The 25,214-nt window shown below is 41.9% G+C and overlaps 1 protein-coding gene across 2 annotated transcripts in view; it reads left to right on the top strand.

Moving 5' to 3' along the window:
* Positions 1-21,733, top strand: part of AQP11 (aquaporin 11) — a 33,827-nt gene extending 12,094 nt beyond the window's left edge. The window contains exons 2-4 of one of the 2 annotated variants that reach the window (XM_067533281.1): positions 16,641-16,757; positions 18,612-18,676; positions 21,184-21,733. In XM_067533281.1, coding sequence (XP_067389382.1) covers positions 16,641-16,757; positions 18,612-18,664 — 170 coding nt within the window. In that variant the 3' untranslated portion in view covers positions 18,665-18,676; positions 21,184-21,733. Of the gene's footprint in view, positions 1-16,640; positions 16,758-18,611 lie in introns of both variants that reach the window. The other variant, XM_067533280.1, reaches the window with a different exon arrangement.
* The last annotated feature ends 3,481 nt before the right edge of the window (positions 21,734-25,214 follow it).

Genomic DNA, 25,214 nt, shown 5'->3' with positions numbered 1-25,214 from the left:
TCCACAAAGCAATAGCTATTTGCTTCTCAACTGTTGGTGTAGCGCTCACTTTGGTATCTCTGCGCTGGAGGTCTGAGGCAAGTTCTGCATACAGACCCAGGAATGTGGTATTGCATGTCTGAAAGTTCTGAAGCCACTGCTCATCATCCCAAACCTGCATTACAATGCAATCCCACCAGTCAGTGCTTGTGTCTCATTGCTCCATCATCTCCAGCTGCTCCGTGAACACCAACACAAACCTTGAACTGTTTCTTTCTATGTCCCACAGCAATTTGGCCTCCAAGAAATCATCAAGTTCCCCGTGGCTCCGCAAATAGACTTTAAGGTCAGAAGGGACCATTATGATCATCTAGTCTGACCTCCCGCATAACGCAGGCCACAGAACCTCATCCACCCACTCCTCTAATAGACCCGTAACCTAAGACTGAGTTACTGAAGTCCTCAAATCATGGTTTAAAGACTTCCAGGTACAGAGAATCCACAAGCAAGTGACCCATATCCCATGCTGCAGAAGAAGGCAAAAAAAACCCCAGGGCTTCTGCCAATCTGCCATGGGGGAAAATTCCTTCCCAACCCCAAATATGGCAATCAACTAAACCCTGAGCATGTGGGCAAGATTCACCAGCCAGACACCCAGAAAGCATTCTCTGTAGTAACTCTGTGCTTGCAATGCTCATGACAATAGTTCAGAACTGAGCAGGTTCCAGGCTTCTGTCAGAGATGGCAGACAGTGGGGAGGGACACATGGGTTTGCGGGACTTTGAAAAGGCATGAAAATTATGGGATGCAGATGAAATTATGGGATGGAGAACACTGCTTTATGGGAAGTTGACCCCATGATCCCAGGCACCCCTACATGACTTGTTTTGGCCCCATCTGACATTGCAAAAACTTCCCAAAAGACACTGCGCTGGATGGTGGCACGTTGCACAGTGGGATACCTACCTCTGGTGCACAGCACTTTGAATCAATACAAGCATTCCTGGTGAGTATGTGCACCGCCAACACAAGAAGCCAAGCATGTATGCGCACAAGCTATGTACTCAGTGTGGCGGCTGTATGCCAATGTAACTTAGGTTGACATAAGTTTGTAGTGTAAACATGGCCTCAGTTACTACCACCAGTAAGAAAGCATTATCATTCAAAAACATTGTGGAGACAGAGATGTTTTAAGGTGTTGAGCACTAGATAATTCACCAAAATTACTAAAAATGTATAGTCTAGAGCAACAAGAAATGACAGGACAGATTTTAAAAACTGTCTTAATAAATGCCAGTTCAGGGATGTTACCCGCATTATTTTAGTGACAAGGGATCCTTGTCCTGCCTTGGGGGACACCATGATTTAAGACAAGAGGAATTATCACTTTTATTATGTATGACTATTTTATTATTAAAAAATGGAAAAGAAAAAATAAGACAAAACAGAACAGAAGTAGTAGTAAACAATGGTTTATATTTTTTTCTGTATGATTCTCTGTGGAGAGCTTTCAACAGAGATTAAACACATTATGATTGAGCCCTTCTTTGGTGGGGACATATCTTTAGGTAAGAAAAACAAATTGTATTACTCCCAAAAATAGTAGTGAATTCTGTGTATTTTGTGTATCTTTATGGGCCTAATCCTGATAAATGCTGAGCATCTTCACTTCCATTTGAAGTCAATAGGAAGTGAAGGTAATGGCATCTCTCAAGATCATCCTTATGATTAAGCTAAGTGTTTTAAAAAAAAGTGAAAAAAGTAATGCATAAGGCAAATTTGATATTCCACTCCTCCCCCGTTATTGCCTAAGAATTACTTACTATAAGATAATGTGCCTGGAAAGATACTGGAGCAAATTATTAAACAATCAGTTTGTAAGCACCTGGAAAATAATAAGGTCATAAGGAATTATCAACAAAACATGTCAAATCAACTTAATTTTCTTCTTTGATAGGATTACTGCCGTAGTCCATGGGAGGGGAAGCAGTAGATGTGATATACCTTGATTTTAGTAAGATTTTTTAAACAGTTCCACATGACATTCTCATAAGCAAATTAGGGAAATTTATAATAAGATGAATAGATGAATTTATAATAAGGTGGGTGCATAACTGCTTGAAAGAGAGTATTCAGAGTAGTTATCAATGGTTTGCTGTCAAATTGGGAGGGCACATCTAGTAGGGTCCTGCAGCAGTCAGTCCTGGGTCCAATACTATTCAACATATTCCTTAATGACTTGGATAAAAGATTAGAGAGTATGCTTATAAAATTTGCAGATGACACCAACCTGGGAGTGGTTGCAAGCACTTTGGAGGATAGGTTTAAAATTCAAAATGACCGTGACAAATTAGAGAATTGGTCTGAATTCAGTATGATGAAATTCAATAAAGATAAGTGCAAAGTACTTTTTAGGAAGGAAAAATCAAATGCACAACTACAAAATGGGGAATAACAGTCTAGATGATAGTCCTGTTGAAAAGGATCTGGGGGTTAGAGTGGACCACAAACTGAAAATGAATCATCAATGTGATGCAGCTGCAAGAAAAGGCTAATATGATTCTGAGGTGGTTTAACAGGAGTCTTGTATGTAAGATACAGGAGGTAATTGTCTTGCTTAACTCAGCACGAGTGAGGCTCCAGCTGGAGTACTGTGTCCAATTTTGGGCACCACAATTTAGGAAGGATATGGACAAACTGGAAAGAGTCCAGAGAAGAACACTAAAAATGATAAAAGATTTAGAAAACCTGACCTATGAGGAAAAGTTAAAAAAACTGGGCATGTTTAGTCTTAAGAAAAGAAGACTGAGGGCTGACCTGATAAGACTTCCAATAATATTAAGGGCTGTTATAAACAGGATGATGATGAATTATTTTCCATGTCCACTGAAAGTAGGACAAGAAGTATTGGACTTAATCTGCAAGGAAGATTTAGGTTAGATATTTGGAAAAGCTTTGTAACTACAAGGGTAATTAAGTTCTGGAATAGGCTTCCAAGGGAGGTCATGGAGTCCCCATCATTGGAAACTTTTAAAACCAAATTGGACAAACACCTATCAAGGATGATCTAAGTTTACTTGATCCTGCCACAGCGCAGGGGACTGGACTTCTCAAGATCCCTTCCAGCCCTTTAAGTAAATGGAACAGAATAATAGAATAAAAGTAGTCTTTTAATAAAATTTCTCCATTGAGCAAGAATTAGAAAAGAAAGTTACTTACTAGTATCTGAAGTTCTTCAGTATTCACTCTGCATATTCACACTCCTGGGATGCACTGTCCCGGTGCAGCTAGAACCTTCCAGTAGCAGTGCCTGTTAGAAGCACTTAGTCCTCCCACTTCCTCTTCTGACTGAAAGCATGCATTGGGGAATAAACGCTAAAGCAGATTAGCAAGTAACGATACAATTAGAACTTCACAGAAGCAGGGAAGGTGGGCAGGGAGTGTGAATATGCAGAGTGCATATCAAAGAACTCCAGTTACAAGTAACCAACCTCCATTTCTTCTTAGAGTGTCCTCTGCATATTCCCACCCTTGGGAAAGTTTGGTGAGCAGTATCTCAATAAAAGAGGGACAGAATCCTAATTGAACAATGATTTGAAGTACTGACTTGCCAAAACTAGCATTGGACCTAGATTCTAAATCTAGTGTATAGTGACTTGTAAAAGCATGGATTGTTCTCCATGTAGTCGTCTTGCAAATTTCAACAATGGGAACATGCTTGAAAAATGCTATAAACATAGCCATTCCTCTAGTAGTATGACCTCCAGGACCTAGAGGGGAAAAAGCAAAGCTGTCCTATAACACTCCTCAATATAATGGACCCATCTAGATAATGACTGAGCTGAAATGGCCTACCCTTTGAAGAACCAGTATAAGGAAATAAACAATTTAGGATATGATCTGAAGTCTTTACTTCTATCCAGGTAATATGAAAGTATTCTTTTTTCGTCTAAAGAATGTAATCTAGCATCTTCCTTACTTATATGAGGTTTTGGAAAAAATATGGGTAAGTTTATACATTGATTCACATAGAAATCGGAAACAATTTTTGGATTGAATTTAAGATGTGGTCTAAGGACCAACTTGTCCCTCTGAAAATTAGTATAAGGAGGATCTGCCATTAGTGCATGCAGCTCATTAATTCTTGTAGCAGAAGTTATTGCTATTATAAAGGCTATTTTTATTGAAAGTTGAAAGAGGGAACAATGTCGTAATGGCTCAAAAGGGGAAGACATCAGTTGAGTCAATACTAAATGCAAATTCCACAAGGGGACAGGGTCTCTATATGTGTCTATATGTCGTCTATATGTGTTCATACTGATCAAGTAGCCATCTGAATAGGAACTGAAATTGGATCTACGTTTCTGTTTTCTGCCCAGTATAGTGAATCATCTCCATTTGAAGACATAACAACTTCTAGTAGAGGGTTTCCTAGTATTAATGAGAATTCGCTGAACCTCAGTGGAGCATGAACTTTCTATTTCAGTCAAAGTCTTACTGTGCAAGCCATTTTATGTAGAGACTTGAGATCTGGGTGGAGCACTTTCCCTTGCTGCTGCAATAATAGGTCTGTCAATAATGGTAGAGTCCTGTAACTGCTATTGGATAAGAGGAGTAGATCAGTGTACCATTGTTGTCTCGGCCATGCTGGAAAATTAAAATCATCCTGGCAGAATCTTATTTTACTTTGTTTTGAACTTTGGGAATTAGAGGGAATGGGCGAATCACATACATGAGAACCATTCCCCAATCTAGGAAAAATGTGTCTGTAAAAGATTGACTGTACACCCCTCTTGTGAGCAAAAAAGAGGGCATTTTGCATTGAGTCTGGTGGTAAACAGGTTTATAACTGGGGTTCCCCACTATAGAAGATATTCTGAATTGACAAATTATTTAGAGACCATTTAGAGACCAAGTCTCTGCTGAATGAACCACTAATTCATTGTGTTCTCCTGCAACATGTAAAGCAATCAGATAAATGTTAAAATGTACACACCATTTTATCATTTTATTGCATAGGTGGGTTGAATGGGTCCCTCCTTGTTTGTTCACATAATAAACTGGAGCCATGTTATCTGTGGCAACCTGAACAACTGTATTGCGTATCAGTAGGAGAAACACTTTGAGGTCCAAACGGATTGCCCAAACTTCCAGTACATTTGTGTAGCCAGTATTCTTTGAAACTTCAAAGGCCCTTTACTACTTAATGTGAAGATGTTCTCCATAGCCAATCTAGGATGCATCCATCGTTACTATTAGCTTCGGATGAGGTGGGTTGAATAATACTCAGTTGAACACATTCTGTGGATGTAACCACCATGTTAGAGAATGACATTTCTCTCCATATTATAATTTTCTTCAGCATGCTGTCCATACTAGATTTAAATTGTTCAGAATCCAATGCTGAAGTGGCAGCATTCTGAGTCTGGCATAAAGAAATTATATATATCGTAGATGCCATGAGTCCCAGTATTCCCAGAGATTTGAAGGGTTTTTTTTCCTGTCATGTGTTTGTGAATATGTATGCTGCTGCTGGTATGGTTGCCTCCTCTGGTAAGAAGTAGATGAAGGAGGTGGTATGTACCTATAGTATCTGAACACTGGGGTAGAAGATCTTCTGTGATGTGTCATAATTCCTAAAGATCTAACTGTAGATAAAGTCTCCTTCAGTTTATCCAATATGTCAATTGTCTTTACACTAAATAAGTCTCCTTTGAAAGCTAAATCCTCTATATTGACCCTGGTATCCAGTGGGACAAAAGATGAATGTAGCCAAGCTTGTCTATGTAGCAATATTGCTGTTGCCACTGATTTAGAGGCAGTATCACTTAGGAGCCGCAAGTGCCTCTTTAATGTGTCTCCTTTGCAATACATGATATTAAAACACTGTTGTGACACCCTGCACCCCCATGGTCACCCTTATAGTGTAATGGTGTGTTGTCTAATGCAAAGAATGTCACGTTAGATGTCTTTGGAATGCTCATGATGTACTGATTATTATTGTTACAGTAACACGTTTGTTGTAATGTTATGTGTATAGTTATGATGATTCACTCTGTAATATTCCCAAAGATGTGTCTTCAAGGCTTGAAACATATCCAGGATGCTCTTACTATGTTATTAACCATTTGTAAAATACTTTTGACAGTCATTTTGCTGTGAAAATAATATACATATAAATAGTAAATGAAAATGAATTCACACTACTGTGGCTCTTTTAGGTAATGTTGATCACTAATTTGGCTCCTGAACCTCTGAAGTCAGAGTATCACTGCCCTAGGGGCATATTTGGCTACATTTTGGCCTATTTTAATGATTAATGATTTAATTTTTTTCTTCCTCCTCATAGAGTAGAATAGTTCTCTCCCTCAGGAAACTGACCATTATGCCCATTCACCAGGGTTCAAGAGATGTACTTCATATAGGGATGCCATCCCAGCATCAGATGGACACTCTCAGTGTGTCCGATGCCTTGGTGAGGGACACATAACACAAAAGTGTACCCACTGTAAAAACCAAAAGGCTAGAGCCAGAAGAGACAGGGATGTCCGACTCAAACTGATCCTAAGGGAGAAGTTGTTGAGACCCGCCTCTGACCTTGGCCATGAAACTTCACCTCAATCAGCTGAAAAAGAAACTTTGTGGAAAAGAACTTCAGCTTTTCCCTGGAGCCTGCCAAAAAAGAGGAGCTCATCGGCCAGATCAATGGTGCCTAGACTAAGTACTTATTAGGCACCAGGTTCTTCTGGTACTTACTGATTGATCAATGGCACCAAAGGATGCCCAATGTTTTGGTGTGGAGTTGAGAGTCAACACCAAAACAATCTCCTCCACTACGGCGCCAATGAAACAACTGGCACAGAGATAGCTACCACAAACTGACTTATTAGTAGCCTCAGCACCGAGAGCGGTTATGGCACTGACCCTGGGGACAGCACCAACTCCAAGTGTAGCACCAACAGCAACGGAGTCGACCACTACATCGGCACCATTTCTATCGACAGCACCAACTACAACCACAGCACCAAGTGAAAACATGGTACCGACTTTGGTAGCTGGTCAAAAACATAAGGCAAAATTACATTAATGCCACCAGGGAGATATATGGAGGGAGACATCTACACCTCAGTCACCACTGTTTGGCACAGACACCTCCCCACCCTATAATAGCTCCGGATGAAGCCCTTTCTCCAATACCATTCTCCAGCAGAGGCGAGGACAATGAAGTGGAAGGAGTCTTTTCATCTCAACACTCCTCACCTCACAGACCAACTCCCATTTCTCCAAAACATAGGGCATGCACCAGATACCACAGACAAACATGGTTTGGACCACCCAAGCAGTACCCTATGCAATAACCTAATTGGGACACATGATCTGCTTACACAAGGGGTTATAGTAGACCCCTCAGCTCTTCTAGAGACAGAACCAGATCTCCAGCTCACTCTGTCCCACCTATTTCAGAGCCACCTCCTGAAACTACAGAGGAAGTGGAGGACACAACTGAGCAGGAGACATCACCAGCAATTCACAAGTCTTTGTCATCACCAGACGAAGCAATAATACCATGTCTGCCTATAACGGCGGGTGATTCAAGTAATTTCAAGACCTGTTCAAGAAAGTGGCACAAGACCTTGAAATACCACTCGAGGAGGTCTCAGAAACGCACCACAAGCTCCTCAGAATTCTGCACACTGCTGCTTCATCAAAAATTGCACTACCAATGGATGAAGCACTGATGGAGCCCGCCAACAACATCTGGCAAACTCCAGCCACGATTCCACCAACATATAAGAGGGTGGTCAAAAAACACTACATCCCCTCAGAGGGTATGGAGCTTCTTTTTACCCACCCTCTTCCTAACTCCCTTGTTATAGAGGTGGCCAACCAAGGGGGTAAACACCATACCCCAAGACAAAGAATGGAAAAGAATGGACTTATTTGGTCACAAAGTATATTCATTGGTCATGCTTCAGCTATGTATAGCCAATTATGACATTTTGTTATCAAATTATGACTATAACAACTACACAAGAATAATGGATGTTATTGCTGTAATCCCAGAAGAAAGGCGAGAGCAATTCAAGTCACTTGTTAATGAAGGTCAGCTCATTGCTATGACCGCCTTATAGGCTTCTGTCAACATCACTGACACAGCAGCGAGAATGACAGCTATGGTGGTCATAATGCGCAGGCTTCATGGATCCATTCAGCATTCTTACTGAAGGATCTGCAGTCCACGATAGAAGACCTTCCCTTTGATAAGACCAAGTTGTTCCCCACAAAGACAGATGAGGTTCTCCACACCATGAAAGACACACAGGCCACATTGTGCACGCTTAGCATATATAGTCATGCAACAAAGAGAAGACAATTTAGATATCAGCCATACCAACACAGATACCTTCAATACACTCACCATCAAAGACAATATGACACACAATGTAACAGACAGAGACCACAAAGGAGGTGACAAAATCAACAACTATCAACATCACAATCATCATCTTCCAAGAAACAATTTGGAAAGTTTAGTCGAGGATCTGAATAACCTCCCTCACCACCCAGTGCTAACAACATCTACCATCCAATTTGGTCTATGCCCTTTCCAGCACATCTGGGCGTCCATTACATCAGACAATTGAGTCTTGGAGATCCCTGTCCGTCTTCAGGGACCCATCTCATGAGCATGTGTTACAACAAGAAGTAGACCATGTCTTACTTCTATGCTCTATAGAATATGTGCCACAGCAACACAGAGGGAAGGGTTTCTACTCCTGATATTTTCTAACCTAAAAGGAAAATGGAGGATGGAGACCCATTTTGGATCTCAGAAGACTGAACAAATTTGTAAAAGTACAAAGATTCAGGATGGTCACATTATCCACAACAATACCAGCACTGGAAGGGGGGAACTGGTTTTCAGCCCTCGAACTGCAAGATGCCTATTTCCATGTCACTGTACACGCAGCACACAGACAGTTTCCTCAGATTCATGCTGGGAGACAATCACTACCAGTACAAAGTACTTCCCTTTGGCTTTTCTGCTGCACCAAAGGTCTTTTCAAAGATGCTCACCGTGGTGGTAGCATACCTACACATGCAGGATAATAATATTCCCATACTTAGACAACTGCCTAATAAAAGCACACAGTCTAATACAAGCCACCCAGCAAACAAGATCACTGTTTCAGGAATCAGGACTCATTGTAAACAACCAAAAGTCCACTTTGAATCCAATACAACAACTGAAATTTATAGGAGCATACCTGGACTCACTATCAGCCACAGCATCGTTACTGAAAAACAGGTTCCGGGACATAATAAACTTTATATCACTAAGAAACAGCCTGACCTTAACTGCCCACACGTCTCCAGCTATTAGGACACATGGCGGTCATTACTTTTGTAGTATAATATGCATGCTTACACATGCGTTGCCTACAGGCATGGCTAACAACTGCCTACAAGCCACTAAACAGGGTACTAAACAGGATACTGGCCATGCCCAAAAGAGTCAAAACCTCCCTACTATGGTGAACACAACCCACCAACATGATGACAGGGATCCCATTTTCACAGGAACCGCCCTCAGTTATGATCACTAAAGATGCATCCTTAATAGGATGGGGAGCACATCTACTGAACCACACCATACAGGGCAGATGATCAATGACTGAAACACACCTACATACAAACTTGTTAGAGCGCCACATGGTACGCAGCACATTCTCCCACTTCATTCCATTTATAAAGAACAAAACGATAACAATGACAGACAATGTCACATGCATGTTCTACATAAACTGACAGAGAGGAACACGATTTCACTCATTGTGCACCGAGGCGACAAGACTACGGAATTGGTGCATCCATCACATCAATATATCAGCTGCACACTTACTGGGATGTCAAAATATAACTGCAGATACTCTCAGCAGAGTATTCGGACAAAAGCACGAGTGGGAATTGAACAACACAATTCTACAAAAAATCTTTCAACAATGGGGTCACCCAGCCATCGACCTTTGTGTGACACCACAGAATCGCAAATGACTCCACTTCTACTTGAGAGCAGGTTTGAGAACAATTGAGGGGGATGCATTCCTCCTCAACTACAACATAGGCCTCTTTTATGTATTCCCATCCATTCCAGTGATGCCCAGAGTCATCCACAAGATACATACCAACAGGATGCCCACATGGCCAAGACAAGTTTGGTACTCTTATCTATTTCAGATGTCGGTATGCGTACCAATCATTCTCCCATTGTGCAAATATCTGCTACACCAGGACAAGGGGCAATTCACCATTCACATCTAGGCAATCTACACCTGACAGCGTGGCTCCTACATGGTTTCAACAAGAACTAGACTGCTCTGAACCAGTCAAACATATTACAGAATAGCAGAAAACCAATAAGTCAAAAGACTTACCTTCAGAAATGGTGTAGATTAATGATATGGTGCAAAGACAAACACATCTCCGCCACATCCTCACTAATCCCAACTGTCCTGGACTACATCCTAGAACTAAAAAAGTCTGGCCTATCACTGAGATCCATCAAGATCCACCTGACGTCCATCACCGCTTTCCATCAAAAAATCGATGACACTGCACTGTTTGCATACCCAACAGTTAAAACGTTTCATCACTGGTGTCCAAAATATATATCCGGACATATGTGCCCCCAAGATACCATGGGATCTAAACATAGTCTTTCGAGTCCTTAGCAACATGCTCACTTATGCACATGTCCATTAAAGTGTCATTCTTAGTGGCCATTATATCAGCCTGACGTGTGTGAAATCAGGGCACTCATGATCAACCAATTCACTTACCCACATTCTGTCCAAAGCCGTACAGTAGTGCACAAAATGCAATATTTCACACATTGGACATCAGACATGCAATAGCCTTTTATCGAGACAGGACAAAACCTTTCAGAAAAATCTCAAAACTCTTTGTGTCCATAGCAGAACGATCAAAAGGAGCAGCCATATCTACTCAGAGACTGTCAAAGTGGGTATTGAGCTATATTCATTCATGCTACAATTTAAAAAACATGCAAGCCCCTCAAGGGATCAAAACACATTCCACCAGAGCAATATCCACATATACAGCATTCCTCAGTAATGTTTCCATACTATATATATATATATATATATATATATATATATATATATATATATGGCAGCTATCTGGGCCTTGGCAAATACTTTCACAAAACATTACGCTATTGATCAGACATCCAGATCTGATGCTTCAATAGGTTTGACAGTACTGTCATCTATTAATCTTACTAACTCCAAAGTCCCTTCCATCCAGGGAAGGCCACTGCTCTAGTCACCTAGAGTGGAGCACCCACAGGGACACCACTCGAAGAAGAAAAGAAGGTTACTCACCTTGTGCAGTAATTAAGGTTCTTCAAGATGTATGTTCCTTTGGATACTCCATTACTCACCCTTCTCCCCTCTACTTCAGCATATAAAGATACAACTGTACGGTAGAGAAGGAACAGAGGTGGTTAGGTCACACGCGTGGTTTGAGATACCAAGGGTGCTGCGAGACAGGCTGCACATGGGCGACCAGACAGGCACTGCTGGCAGAAATCTCTGATCCAGGACGTGAGGATGCGCCAAACACCTAGAGTGGAGCACCCACAGGGTCACACGTCTTGATGAACCTCAGTTACTGCACATGGTGAGTAACCTTCTCTTTTCTGCCCAGGAAATCTAACTTCCTTCATTCTTTATTCCATGAAGTAGAAGGGTCAGAAGCTGATCTTGGTCTTTGAAGTATAGCTGCTATGACCCAGAAGTTTAGTTGAAGACGTACATGAAAACAAGAAAACCCTACTGTGAGATTTGACAGGATTTATTAGCCTTTTTAGAAACTGGTTGGCATGAAGATGGCTTGGAGTAAAGCGAATTTGCCAGTTGACATAAACTTTCTAATATGGGCAAAGAGATTTGAGGTTTCATCATTGACCCTAAAATGTCAAGTATTGGCTATTCAGTCTTCTTCAATACTACGGATGGTAATATCAGGATTGATGCCATCCTGTCCACTAACTGAATTGTGTCCTCTGAGGGAGACAAAGCTGTTGCCTCTCCAATATTATCATCAGGAGATGAGCTGCTCTGCAACTCTCCTGAGCTGTAAGGAAACTCATCCTATGGATATCCTTCTTGATATTCTTCTTTGAGGTTAGCTCCTGTTTTGCTGGGGCAGGTGGGAGGGGGAGAAATGATCTGATGGTCTCAGATCCACAGTTTAAGAATCCAGACATCTCAGCTCCATAGAATTCAATGGAATCAGTTCTGGCTTTGGAGAGTCCAGTCTTCTAGTGTGAAAAGAGAAAGGAGAAGGAGCTAGTAGCATTCAAGGAGGTATAGGGTAGTCCTGCCAGCTTGCCCAGTCAGTTACTTGAATACAGAGACTTGCCCAGTCTCTGAAGGATATCAAAGGAATTCAGGACTACTCCTTGTTTGAACATTTTCTTCCATGAAAAGAACATTCATTTTACACCATACTGGATCCGGTTCTACATCCAACTTCAGATCCAATCCCAGATCTGACACTGAAGCCATTGGTGAGACCCGTTAAGTAGGAATTTGAAAAACAGAAGGCAGGGAAAAGATCTTCCCTGATGAGCCTGTAGGAGTCTGGGGTAGAAGTGGAAGCAAAGCCAGTGAACGTTCTCTGAAACTTTCTTGTCTCGGTCTTTTGTCTGGAAGAGACTGTGTTTCAATTGGATGTGTAGAACGGTGCGGAACCGGGTGAATTTGAGCTGTCACCTCAGTTATATGCCATTGGCTCTGTTAATGGAGCCGCAGGACTCAATCTTAGGCTCATATACTTAGATGCATCTTGAGATCCCAAGTCTTTCAGCTTTGGTTCCGCCCAACGTGAACTTTCTGAGGAACTGTTGGAGACATGCTTAATTCAGGGCTCGACAAACCCCGGGCGCCAGGTCACCATGACACCTAGAAATTTAAGTCTGGAATCTAGTATTTCTCTGGGGGGAGCAGCCGCCGCACTCTGGCCAGGGCGCCACTGTGCCCATGTGGCAGGGCTGGGAGTGGGGAGTGCTGTGACTGCCACACTCCAGCCAGGGCGCCCTGCCGCTGGGCCTACATTGTGGGAGAGGGGCAAGGTCGGGAGGAGAGACCAGCTGCTGTGCTCCGGCCAGGGTGCCCTGCCGCTGAGCTTACGTTGTCTGGCTCCTTAATTTTTGGGCTGACTCCTGGCTCCAAAACAAATTTGTCGAGCCCTGGCTTAATTTTTCTGTTCCTTGGAACTAAGGAAGATGTTCCAGGCACGTCCTGTGAACCTTTATGATGCTTGTCTGGATCTGGGACTGACATAGACAGCATTGTGGTTGAGGTTGGCTCCAAGGTCCTGACCACTGGGGCCTCAGCTGAGTTGGAACCAGAGCCTGGCACCAAAGCCGAAGCTCTTGCCACAGATTCAGATAATTTTTTGGATCCAGAAGTAGATGGAGCTGACTCTGGTCTCTACTTTTACAGCTCCTTTTGAGCTTTCAAATCCAACAGGTTTACCATATAGCACCAGGGGTGCCATTTCAGACTTTGGTAGTGGGGAACAACTTCAACCGTGATTCCAGGGGCTACTTAGGCACCTGAAAATTCTAGCAAAAACAATGAGAGTCCTGTAGCACTTTAAAGACTAACAAATTTAATTTCTGCAGGCATAACCTTTCGTGGGCTGTAACCCACTTCGTCAGATGTAAGGAATAGAAACCAGAGAAGAGATATATATACATCTAAGGGTGAGGAACAACAATGGGGAAGTTAGGTATGAGCAAAGTCCATTCAGTTAGAGTAGTTCAGGCCTATTCACAACCATTGATTAGGAGGTGAGAATGTGTGAACAGTGACAATTACTTCTTGTAATGAGATAACCATTCCAAGTCCCTATTTAGACCCACTTGAAATGTGTCGAGTTTGCATATGAGTTCCAGTGCTGCAGTTTCTCTTTGAAGTCTGTTTTTGATGTTTTTTTGTAGAAGTATAGCAACTTTCAAGTTAGCTACAGAGTGTCCTGGGCGATTGAAGTCCTCTCCAACTGGTTTATGGATGTTACCATTTTTTATGTCTGATTTGTGTCCATTTATTCTTTTGCGTAGTGACAGTCCGGTTTGGCCAGTGTACATGGCAGAGGGGGATTGCTGACACAAGATGGCATATATTACATTAGTAGATATGCAGGTGAATGAGCTCCTTATGGTGTGGCTGATGTGGTTAGGACCTGTGATGGTGACACTAGAGTTGATGTGTGGGCAGAGCTGGCAGTGGGGTTTGTTGCAGGGGTATGTTCCTGGGTTAGTGTTCTTCTTGTATGGTGTACGGTTGCTGGTGAATATTTGCTTCAGGTTGGGGGGCTGTCTGTAAGCAGGGATAGGTCTGCCTCCCACAGCTTGAGCAAATGAGGGATCATCTGCTAGGATAGGTTGTAGATCCTTAATGCTATGCTGGAGAGATTTTAGTTAGGGGCTGTAGGTGATGGCCAGTGGTGTTCTGTTGTTTTCTTTGTTGGGTCTGTCCTGTAGTAGGTGACTTCTGGGTACCCGTTTGGCTCTGTCAGTTTGTTTCTTCACCTCTCCAGGTGGGTATTGTAGTTTTAAGAATGAAAGCTGAAATCATCACATATCCACTTGACTCCAGGAACTGGGGCTTTAAGGAAAATAAAATGATCATGAGACTCATGACAAAAGCATGAGAATTGGCAACACTGCTTTCACTTCTGTTTAAAGGCTAGTTACTTTCCAGAAGGCTCTTAAACACAACACTACAGTGATTGAGTTGCAGTTTTCATAGGGGAATATTTAAAACGAAACACCAAGAAAATTCCACATTTTAAAGTTGAGAAAAAAATGGAGTCTTCTGAGGTATATCAGGGCTACTACAGGCAGTAGAGGAAAATAAACAGGCCCAGGAGCTCTGGGTAGCTCTTCCTCTTGGAAAAAAAATTGGAGGGTCAAATCTTCCAGTCCTTAATCAGGTAAAACTTATATTGCCGACAGTGCCTCCACTCATAGATCTCACATCTCCCTCTTTTTTGAATGTAACCTTGGCTCAGCGGCCTTGGCTGTATTTCTTCTGAGTTCCCTGCATTGTCTCTTCAACACCCACTTCTCCGGCAGAGGGATTCCTGTCTACAAGCTCATCTAATAACTTTCAGATCATTAATCTAATCACCAGCCCTTTCTTATCTGACTCAACCTGCCTGTGTGTGCAAACAAAATACTGACTCCCTGCCCCAGGGCCACAAGCTGGGAGCACTCTCTCTCCTTTGCAGAACTCACATTCCACATTCAGGTTGCCTGAGGGCAGGACCGTGTGCTGCAATCAGACCTCCTCCACAAAACTCATTCCCCCTAAGCGGCGCCCCTGGATAACACCTCTTTTAACAGAAAGACCTGCAGTCTATTTTGACTGTCCTTCCTGGTTTGGAGATGGGGGGTGAATTTGCTGTATATCCGACAGTGAGTTGGGGAGTGATTTTCACCTAAGCATTTTAAGCACCAGATGTGTGCTTCAGAGGAAGTAAAGACTACTAGACACGACACACATTTTTTTGAAGTTGTGCTTCTTCATTTTGACATCCCTCATGATAAGTAAATTAACTATGTTGGTTCAATGTTTAATTTAATGTAAATATATTTACTAGGTATAACCTATACTAACTGCTAAAACCCTGCAACAAACTTAGTTAATTTTATTTTTTTAGACAATAGTACTAATTAGGGAGACAAACAGATCTAAGGTGGTGTAATGCTGTGGGAGTTGGTGGCAACAGCTCCAATGCTCCTCCTATAGCCACAGCCTCCTAACTGGCACAGGCTTTGCGGATGGTAGGGGAGGGGCAATGTGCTTCTAACAGGCATTTCTACTAGAAGGTTCCACTCTCCTAGCTGCACCAAGTCAGCGCATCTCAAGAGTGACTATGCAGAGGACACTCAAGAACTGATACTATATAGTACTTATCAAGGACATAGTCACAGAGATTGTGATAAGCCCTGTCTACATTGGAAACTCAACGAGAGTCCTGTAGCACCTTAAAGACTAACAAATTTCTGCAGGCATAAGCTTTCATGGGCTGCAACCCACTTGCCCACAGAAATTTGTTAGTCATTAAGGTGCTACAGAACTCTCATTGTTTTTTTGCTGTATACAGACTAACACGGCTACCCCTCTGGAACTTTTCATCATTGGAAACTCAGACATCGTCAGAAAGGTTCTAGAAGTCTCCCTGACATGCACATAGGGATTTTTATGTTACAAAGACATGATACAGACTACCTAGCAAGATAGTCTATGGATTTATTTACAGAAACATTCAGTCAGAACAATGATTAAATTCAGTAGTTGCTAGAAAAGGGGTAACTGAGTTATAGCCTATATGTAGAGCATGGGTGTTTTTTAAACTTGTTTTAAAAACAGTTCCGCCCAGTTCATTTGACAAATCAAATCAGAAGTTAAAATCAGTTCTGCTGTTTATTACCAGTGTAACAAAGCATACATTTAATGTAGTATCATGGACTGACATTTGTGTCCCCATACCTAATATGTCTGCTCATAGAATACAAGTCAAGAAAGATGGTTTAGTTTCATTTTGTTTAAAACTTATTGCAGGAGGAAACCTCACAGGAGCCATATTTAACCCAGCATTGGCCTTTTCGTTACATGCAAGTTGTTTCCATGACAAATTCTGGGATTATTCACTTGTGTATTGGATGGCACCTTCCTTAGGTAAGTGCCTTTGTGCTTTTTTGCACTTGAAAAAATGCAATGTTAAGGTTAGAACTTGAATCAAGTCAGGACACTCAAAGTTATGATTCCCAGAGTAATCATAATTTGTCCTTCTTGCAAGTATATAGAGAGTTTTGAATCATATGCTATATAGTATTAGTACATATGACTTAGGTGGGTGAGGTAGTGTCTTTCATTGGGCCAACTTCTGTAGGTATGCCAAGCATGAGCTCTGTGTAAATTTGAAAGTTTGTCTCTTTCACCAACAGAAGTTGTTCCAATATAAGAAATTCTCTCGCCAATTTTGTCTGTCTAATATCCTGGGACCAGCGCTGGTACAATAATACGCAGACATAAATATGATTTAGTAAGGTTTGCTGTAGAGACCATAACTTTGAACTGCCTGACTGTGAGATTAACATCTCAGTGCCATAGTAACATAGCTGTTGGAATTCTTATTATTTTGGGGGGATTTTCTTTCTCATAAGAAAAAGTGAGGTATCATTTTCTTTGCGTATGTGTCATTAACGTACACATTTAAAGTCTGTATGCTCACGGAGTGCTTTGAATCTTACAATGATGTTTATGCACTATATGAAAAGAACAGCGACAAAATTCCAAATTGGTGTGCAATGTAGGCAGATCCATTTTAACTAGTCAATTTTAAATCAACGGACCTTATCTACTTTAGAATATCATTCTGGCAGAGTCAGTCTGATGCAGCTGTCTTTCATTTGACCTTGATGTCTCAGTTTTAAAATCCGGGTTGTTTGAGATGTGTGATATACTGTAGGACTGTACAGGTTCTAGCAAAATATCATCCACGTTTGCTGGGTTCTGGCAGATCCTAAAAGGGAGGGTGAGCTGTGAAAGTGAAAAAAAGTCTGAGAGAATTTGAAAATGGAAACAAATTGGTCAGCTGGTATTCATCAGTTAGTTTTTGTACTGCTTAATTACAACACACAAAAAACTAACAGTGCTGGATTTTCCTTCACTATTGGGCTGACTGCTCAAAATAACAAGAACAGGAGAGCATTCAGTGTGTTTTTGATGTAAAAACATACCTTTTCCTCCTCCTCGTTAAGGTCCAGATTTGGCAGTTTCCACTCCATGAAATCTAAACGTGCTCTACTTTGGTGGTGTCACATCTGTCATGGAACACCACTGGAGGCTAGAACTGGCCAATAGTGGTAAGATGTCATTTTTAAGTACAAAATGAGGATATTAAAAAAGCAATTTAGCAAAACTGCACAAGACAGTACCTCATTTTAAAAAAGCTCTATTAACTTACTTTGCTTCTGTATGTCAGTCCTTGCTTCATCCATGAGTCCTGTGTGACATCACCAGCTTCAAAGAGAAGCTGGCAAGTCAAAGTATGGAAAAGTGGAAAAGGGGTGTGTGGAGACAGAGTAAATTAAGTCAGCGTATTGAATGCCCCTAAGCCTTGTTACTTGGGTCAGTTGGCACATAACTTCAGAGTTTTTGGACTGTTGTATTTTCACGTCAGTAAAACTATATATGCGCTGTTTGGCTTTTAAAAGTGGATTTTTGCACACAATCTGTCTGTTTTAAATCATCTGTTCATAGGGTAAGAAATTCAACTGGGAAGAATTAATTAAGAGCTGTGATCTTATACAGGTTCTGCAAGATTTCTCTTTGCAGGAAACCATGTTTGCTGTGATTCTTTGCAAGGCATTGAATTTGCATGCTCCTTTCTTCAAGGAATTGCTTTTTTCAGCAGTCTCCACTGTACTTTAGACTCACAAAGATATTTTTAAAAACACTTTTATTTTACATAGTACCAGACAGTATGTTCCTCAAGTGTACTAATTTAAATGTCTTTTGTCCCATCAGGTACAGTACTTGTGGCCATTTTGTGGGGTGAAATCCTTCCTCTGATCTTCTGAGGTTTTAAAAAGGTGAACTCTAGACTATGTGTTAAAAAGAGACTCTTAAAAACAAAACTGAATTGCAGCAACACAGAACATAGAGGGAAGATACCAGGCATTCAGAACACTGATTTCCTTATAGGCTTTCCAGATGATTTTATGTTTTGAAATACAGTCTTAGAATTTTACAGTAGAATTTAATTATAGTAACAGATTGGGATGTTTGAGAACAAGAATGAAATTGTTTATTGCACATTTCTCAGTTAAGCCATGCATATGAAGAAAAGCACAGTTGCAAAATGAACTTGTCACTGAGTTTAATCCGAAATGCTGACTGACTTTTCTTCCAAACCTACATAAAATGTCAGTGGTAGTGAGATACCCAACCTCTTTGTATATCTGCCACTACTGGTTTAATGACATCAGACTGCTATCTATATATAATACCCGCAAGAGAGAAGGAGGTGGATTCTGAACATTTCATTCTTCAAATGACCTCTGCATATTCCCACTCATGGCATATGTAGCCTCTGCAAGGAGGCGGGGTGGCCCCAATGGACACCACTTGCTAAAAAGTTCCAAAGCTCACACAGAGATACCATTTCCCACAAGTGTGAACATGAGGAGGTATTACTCGTAACTCTTCTTTGAGAGTAAGTAGTAACCCATCTTTTCCTCTTGTGAGGAATCTCCCTCCTGCCCCCTCACTATAAATTAGTAGCTCATTAGGGCCCAATGCTGCACGATAGTAAAAGTTGCAGAATCAGGCCCCATCCTTCAATTATTTTTGTCCTCTCCTGAGTACCAAGTAATTAATTCTCTTGATCCTGATTGACGGCAGCTCATTTTCTATTGTTACAGCTTTGCCTAAGACTAGTCAGTATTATGAGCATGAGGTGTGTGATAAGAGATTAATCAATACTGCAGTCAAACAGCGTACCCTGATGACTGTTCAGAGAGCTTGAATCATTTGTCATTCTATGATGTCTCTTTAAAGGCTCTCAGTGGGCACATTTAGGCTTTAGTATTTTTCTTTCACATGGAGCAGTACAAAAAATAACCAGTGGAGAGCCTCTGCTGTCTCAGAAAATGTACCCCTGCTGCACACCAGGCCAAACTGGCCAAAGTACACCTTTGCTTGTGGTGAAGACCATCCACAGGTTGTGAGCAGTCCACAATACTGTTTGCATTTTCATGAGATCTGTCTCTGTATGCTTTTATAATATTAACATAGAAAACACTTTGCCCCTTCTAATCTGTGCAAAAATATAATCATTTTGTTTAAAATTTTAGAGGGGCTGGTTGTATTTCTCCATTTATGTTTAGCGGGTTTGAAAGGGGATAAAGTTTTATACATGCCTGAGATACTGACCACAGGAGTCTCACAAAACAGTCAGGAGATTTTGCACTATTAGATTCCTGTGTAAAACAGTAATCCTACCCAGACTTCAAAAAGCTACTGGGTGAATATTTTATTGATGCCACTGGGTATTTTGCCTGTGGCCAGTCTAGTTAATTTTCAGAGCAAGTAGTGTTGCCACAGATTTTTGTTTTTGCCATATTTGTTTTAACTAGAAGTGCATATGTAAGATGTCACAAATGACCTCTTAGCTATTAGCCTTATCTCAGCTAAATTTCCTCTGGATTTAAAATGAGGCGTGGGTAACGTCAGAGTCAATTCAATAATTGCTGAGTTAATAAGATATAAAGCTGAAAAACAAATGTCACCTCCTCAACATACTCAATCTGCATGAGTGCAGGTCTGGAAATGTTGCAAACTCCTGATTTCTTTCTCCCAGCAGACAACATAATGCAGTTAGGAACAGCCAGCGAGACATCTGACATTTTTATTTTACAAACTGCTGCTAGGGATTTCCAGAATCTTTAAGATGACTGACAAAAGAGGTGACTCACCACTAATTCATTTAAAACAAACAAGAAATAGTGAGAAGACTTTTGAAACTGAACTCTGAGCTGTAACCTAGACTCAAGCTTAGGTTTTAGCAAATTATCAGCGTTGACCTAATAGTATTGCTGTTTTCAGATTTGTTGGTCCCCAGTTATTTTTCTTGTAAAATTTTAAATCTGTCCTTTGGTAAAGTGCAACTGCTACTCAGTACCGTCTTATTTAAAAAAGAATCTATTAAAACCAAGATTACTTAAGGGATGATGCGTCAAATTGCCGACAAGACAAAAAAAAAACCTGATCATCAATATTTCTGAAATATAAAACTATATGAATAAAATCTGCCTTTTAAACATTGCAGTAGAAATTCCTGGCCTTGATTACACTGCAGATCTCATTTTGCTATAGGACCAGATCAAATTAAGTTTTTGCACTATGAAAATATTTGGTACTGAATGAACTGAGCCTTACTGCACAGATATTTTTCTTAATCTCATTTTTGCAAGTGTTCTGGAGATGAATTCTATATTGTTAATGCTTTCTTCAGATAATTCGTTTTAAATCTAGTGTTTTGTTCTAAATAAAATGGCTGATTGTATTTTTTTTCCTTGCATTTTAAACACATGCTCAGAACTCACTATGAGAAGAAATGAGTGACTACTAACCTAGTTGGCCAAGATTTCATACAACAGGACCCCAGCACACCAAAATTCACTTCTGTATTCAGTAATTAAAAAAAAAACCCTAGCTTGCTGTTTGCAAGTATTGGGGTGGTTTCTAAGACCTTATCCACTCGGTTCTCAAGAACTCAGCTCGACTCCAGACTCATTACTGAAGCGTCTTTATTGACATACAATCAAACTACACGGGAGTTGATCAGGCTCAAGCATAGGGGGTAGGTAGAAGCTATGACAGACCTGCCTTTATGTGCATTTACATTGCATTTACTATACATTGCATCACATCTGGGGATTAGCTTGAGCACTTCGTAGGAAGCAGTCTTGGTACAGCACGCACAGCTTACTCTTGATCTCATTTTATGTTTCAGGCTTATTTTATCCATTGTAAATGGTTCCTCTTATCGTAGCTAGGACAGCCATTCTCTTTCCAGCCTGCTGACCCATTTACCTCCCTAATCTTGTCTCCCTAGAAATAAAAGACCTACATTCCACTGCTTTCGTTTGTCTCTTATATTAGCATTTGTTTTAATTGCATTATATCCTGTCTTTCTGTGCTTTCTTTTTTAAGTTTGCTACCCAGCACCACATTCCCAAGATTGTAGTAATTGTAGTCATTTGAACCACCACTAATACTAGGCTCAAAATACAAACAAGGGGGTGCAAACTCCCCTCCTACGGTATAGCCTACTAATGTGTAGTCCCACATTGCTAGCTTGTTCTCCCTTTAAAGCATGTGTCTGTATTTTTAACTTTCCTTTTATTTAATTACATTATACAAAACTGGTACAATTCTTTTTTCCATTTAGCACCACAGGAAATTGAGTTGTGAAATAGAACGTAGGCCAGTTAAAATAACATTCCCTGGGTTCATAGCAGAAATGGACCTTTTCAGCTCTCACAGTTCACCAGCACAGGCAGTTTTCACTTTACCTGTGCCCCAGCATCTCAACTATACTGTGCAATTTGGAGACTCTTCCCCCACAGTGAACCCACATTCTGGCAACTCACATACATGTCAGTATCCCTCAGGTGCAAACAGCAATACAGATCGGGCGCTTCCCAGATTTTGCATTGCTATGCAACAGTATTTGAGGAGGGAAAACAAATTTCCACACCCTGTGGATTGTAGTGGTTTCACATTTAATTTCATGGTATTGGTCCCTTCTTAATTCTCTTACCCTGCACCAATTCTCTCATATCAAATTTTTAACTTTTCTGTGGTGATGAAAGAGGGCGTTTTCTTGCTTCACATTACTTAAGGCCACTTGTACTTTGTATAGTTTGTATCCTACACATTATTAGAACACACTGCCTTAATTCCATACTTCCTTAAAAGCAGTTACCACATCATGTATGTTTTATATATAAGTTAAAGCTTCATTAATGAATTCTTAGTTTTGCGCATTCTTTGGATACACTACTTCTGCTGCTATCTTCTATTGAAATGCTTGGTCATGTTCCCACAACATCTGTATGTCAGCATGGTTTCAGCGTAACATGCCCATTTCAAACAGTTCAGTTCCTATGTCCATCCTATCAAGTTTCATTTGGTCCAGTTGCTCAGGTCAAGCCAGGCCTACAGTCAGTAGAGTAGGCAGAGTCACTTGCTGCTACTCTTAGCCTTCAGACACTCCAATATTAGAGAGACAACGTAAGTGAAGTAATATCTTTATGGCATTTAGGACTAAGACAAACTAGAAGCTCTTCAGGGCAAATCATGTAGACCTAGTGAGAAGTGGTCATTTAGGGACACCTGCACTCAGCCACCCTCCTATTTGTTTCACCAGCAGCTCACATGGCCAGTCTACTGGAGTTACCAGAACGGAGACAAAAACAGTTGAGGATATGGGCCCTGAAAACAGAGATTTATCCAGTGTTCAGGAACACAGTTATCCTAATCACAAATGTGAGGCAGCATGGTCCCATGCATACAGCTTTGAACTAGGACTTTGAAGACCAGGTTCTGCTCCCAGCATCACTACTGACCTACTATGTGGCCTTGGGCAAGTTCTCTCTCTTCCTGGTTCCCCTCCCACCATTTGTCTGTGTTGTCCATTTAGAGAAGATCTTCAGCAGATGAAATGTGTTTGTACAGGGCCGAGCACAATGGGGCCCTAATCTTGACGGGTCTTGAGCCACTACCATAGTACAAGTAATTAATAGTAATATGAAACCAGATAGAGTATATCCTTACTGAGCGTTTGTTGAAAGAGACTTGAAAAACTAAACTTTGAAGTCAGCAAGTGAAAATTTAGGCAAGGCTTGAAGTGCTGGCTTTGGATTTGGCTATATAGTTTTAAACAACAATATAGAATCGTATGATTGGAAGGGACCTTGTGAGGCCATCTAGTGCAGTCCCCTACACTTATGACAAGACCAAGCATTATCCTAGCCGGCTCTTAAAAATCTCCACCGAGATTCCGCAACCTCCCTAGGTAATTTATTCCAGTGCTTAAGTACTGTGACAAAGCTCTTCCCCTACCTCGGTGGGTCCAGTGTTTCCTTCTAGCGGTAGGTCAGGGAACTGCTTCACCTCTTCCATCCTCTAGTTGTCGGGGAGGGTAATACAGCCTCTTTAAGGTGGCCACTCCCTGCTGGGTCCCAGTCCTGTCCATCTTCCACAGTCATCTTTGGTAGGTAGCTGGTGGCCAGCTGGTAGCCCTCCAGGCTCGCGTTCCATTGGACCTGAGGGCTGGGGTGATCAGTCAGGGTCTTTCACTGGTCCATCACCTCTTGCAGGAGGGCTTGGTCCTGGGCCACCTGACTCATTAGCAATTGATTAGGCATTTGTTGCACCCGCATTGAGTCCTCCTGGGCAGTCATCTGGGCCCTGGTGGCCTCTTTTTGGGCCACCGTGGCCTGTACTAGTGCCCTCACCACTTCATCCATTATGGTGAACAGGACAAAAAATACATGTCCCTTCCCCCCCTTTTTTTGGTGCTTAGTCCGCTGGGCTGGCCCAGCTGATCCCTCCCACTCCTGACACCAGTTGCGACAAAGCTCTTCCTCTACCTCGGTGGGTCCAGCACTTCCTTCTAGCGGTAGGTCAGGGAACTGCTTCACCCCTTCGTGTTCTTCCACCCTCTAGTGGTGGGGGAGGGTAACAGCCTGTAAGGTGGCTGCTCCCTGCTGGGTCACAGTCCTGTCTCTGGTTCTCAGAGGCCCTTGCCTCTTCGCTGGGGCTCTTGTCCCTCCAGTGAATGGCCAGTAGGAGATAGGGGTGGGCCTGGTCCCACCCTTGACTCCGGGCCCCAACCCAGAGACCCTACAAGTAGCAGCCTCATGCTGTGGCTTGAGGAAAGCTGATAGCTTCCCCGGGTTACTTCCCCGTCCTCCTTGACTTAATGTGTGGACCTTGCTCGGACAGGGGCCCTTCCTAGCCTCCTTGCCAGGGGAGGCTCTTGACTCCTGACAGCCCCACTGGCCGTGGTAGTGCCAAACCAAATATCCAGTTCAATCTTCCCCTTCTGGCAGGGTCTTTTCCCTCAGGCCTTTGCCCTCTTCGGGCAGGGTTTTTCCCTCCCTCAGTCTTTGTATCTGCAGGGTTCTCTTCTGCCAGCGTCCTGCTCCTTCTCCGTAACCCTCCTGGTTTCTGACAGCGTCTTGCCTGCTCACACATTCTCTGGTAGCTCACCTCACTCCCACAACTCTAACCACACCCTTTCTCTGGAGGGGGGGCTTTTAACAAGTCCTAGGTGTGACCTGGATTGGCTCCAGGTGTGTTAATTCACCTAGCGTAACCCCTGCACTTCTGCCATTCTCACATTTTCTGGCCAGAAGGTGGCAGCCACAGAATCAGTATCTGCAACTGTGTCGCTGACTCACTAATTCACCTAACCTCCTAGTGCCTCAATTTCTCCATCTCTAAAACAGGTACAACACACTTACATAGCAGGCAGGGGTATTGTGAGTATGAATTTACAGAAAAAGCTTAACAGAACAACTTAAAAATAAATCTAAAATAACCCCTCCCCCCCCCAGC

This window comes from Emydura macquarii, unplaced genomic scaffold (genome assembly GCF_026122565.2).
Source record: "Emydura macquarii macquarii isolate MOO-44397 ecotype Brisbane River unplaced genomic scaffold, CSIRO-AGI_Emac_v2 contig_3328, whole genome shotgun sequence".
Taxonomy (NCBI): domain Eukaryota; kingdom Metazoa; phylum Chordata; order Testudines; family Chelidae; genus Emydura; species Emydura macquarii.
The sequence above is the reverse complement of the archived record's forward strand: the minus strand, read 5'-3'. Positions and strand labels throughout refer to the sequence as shown.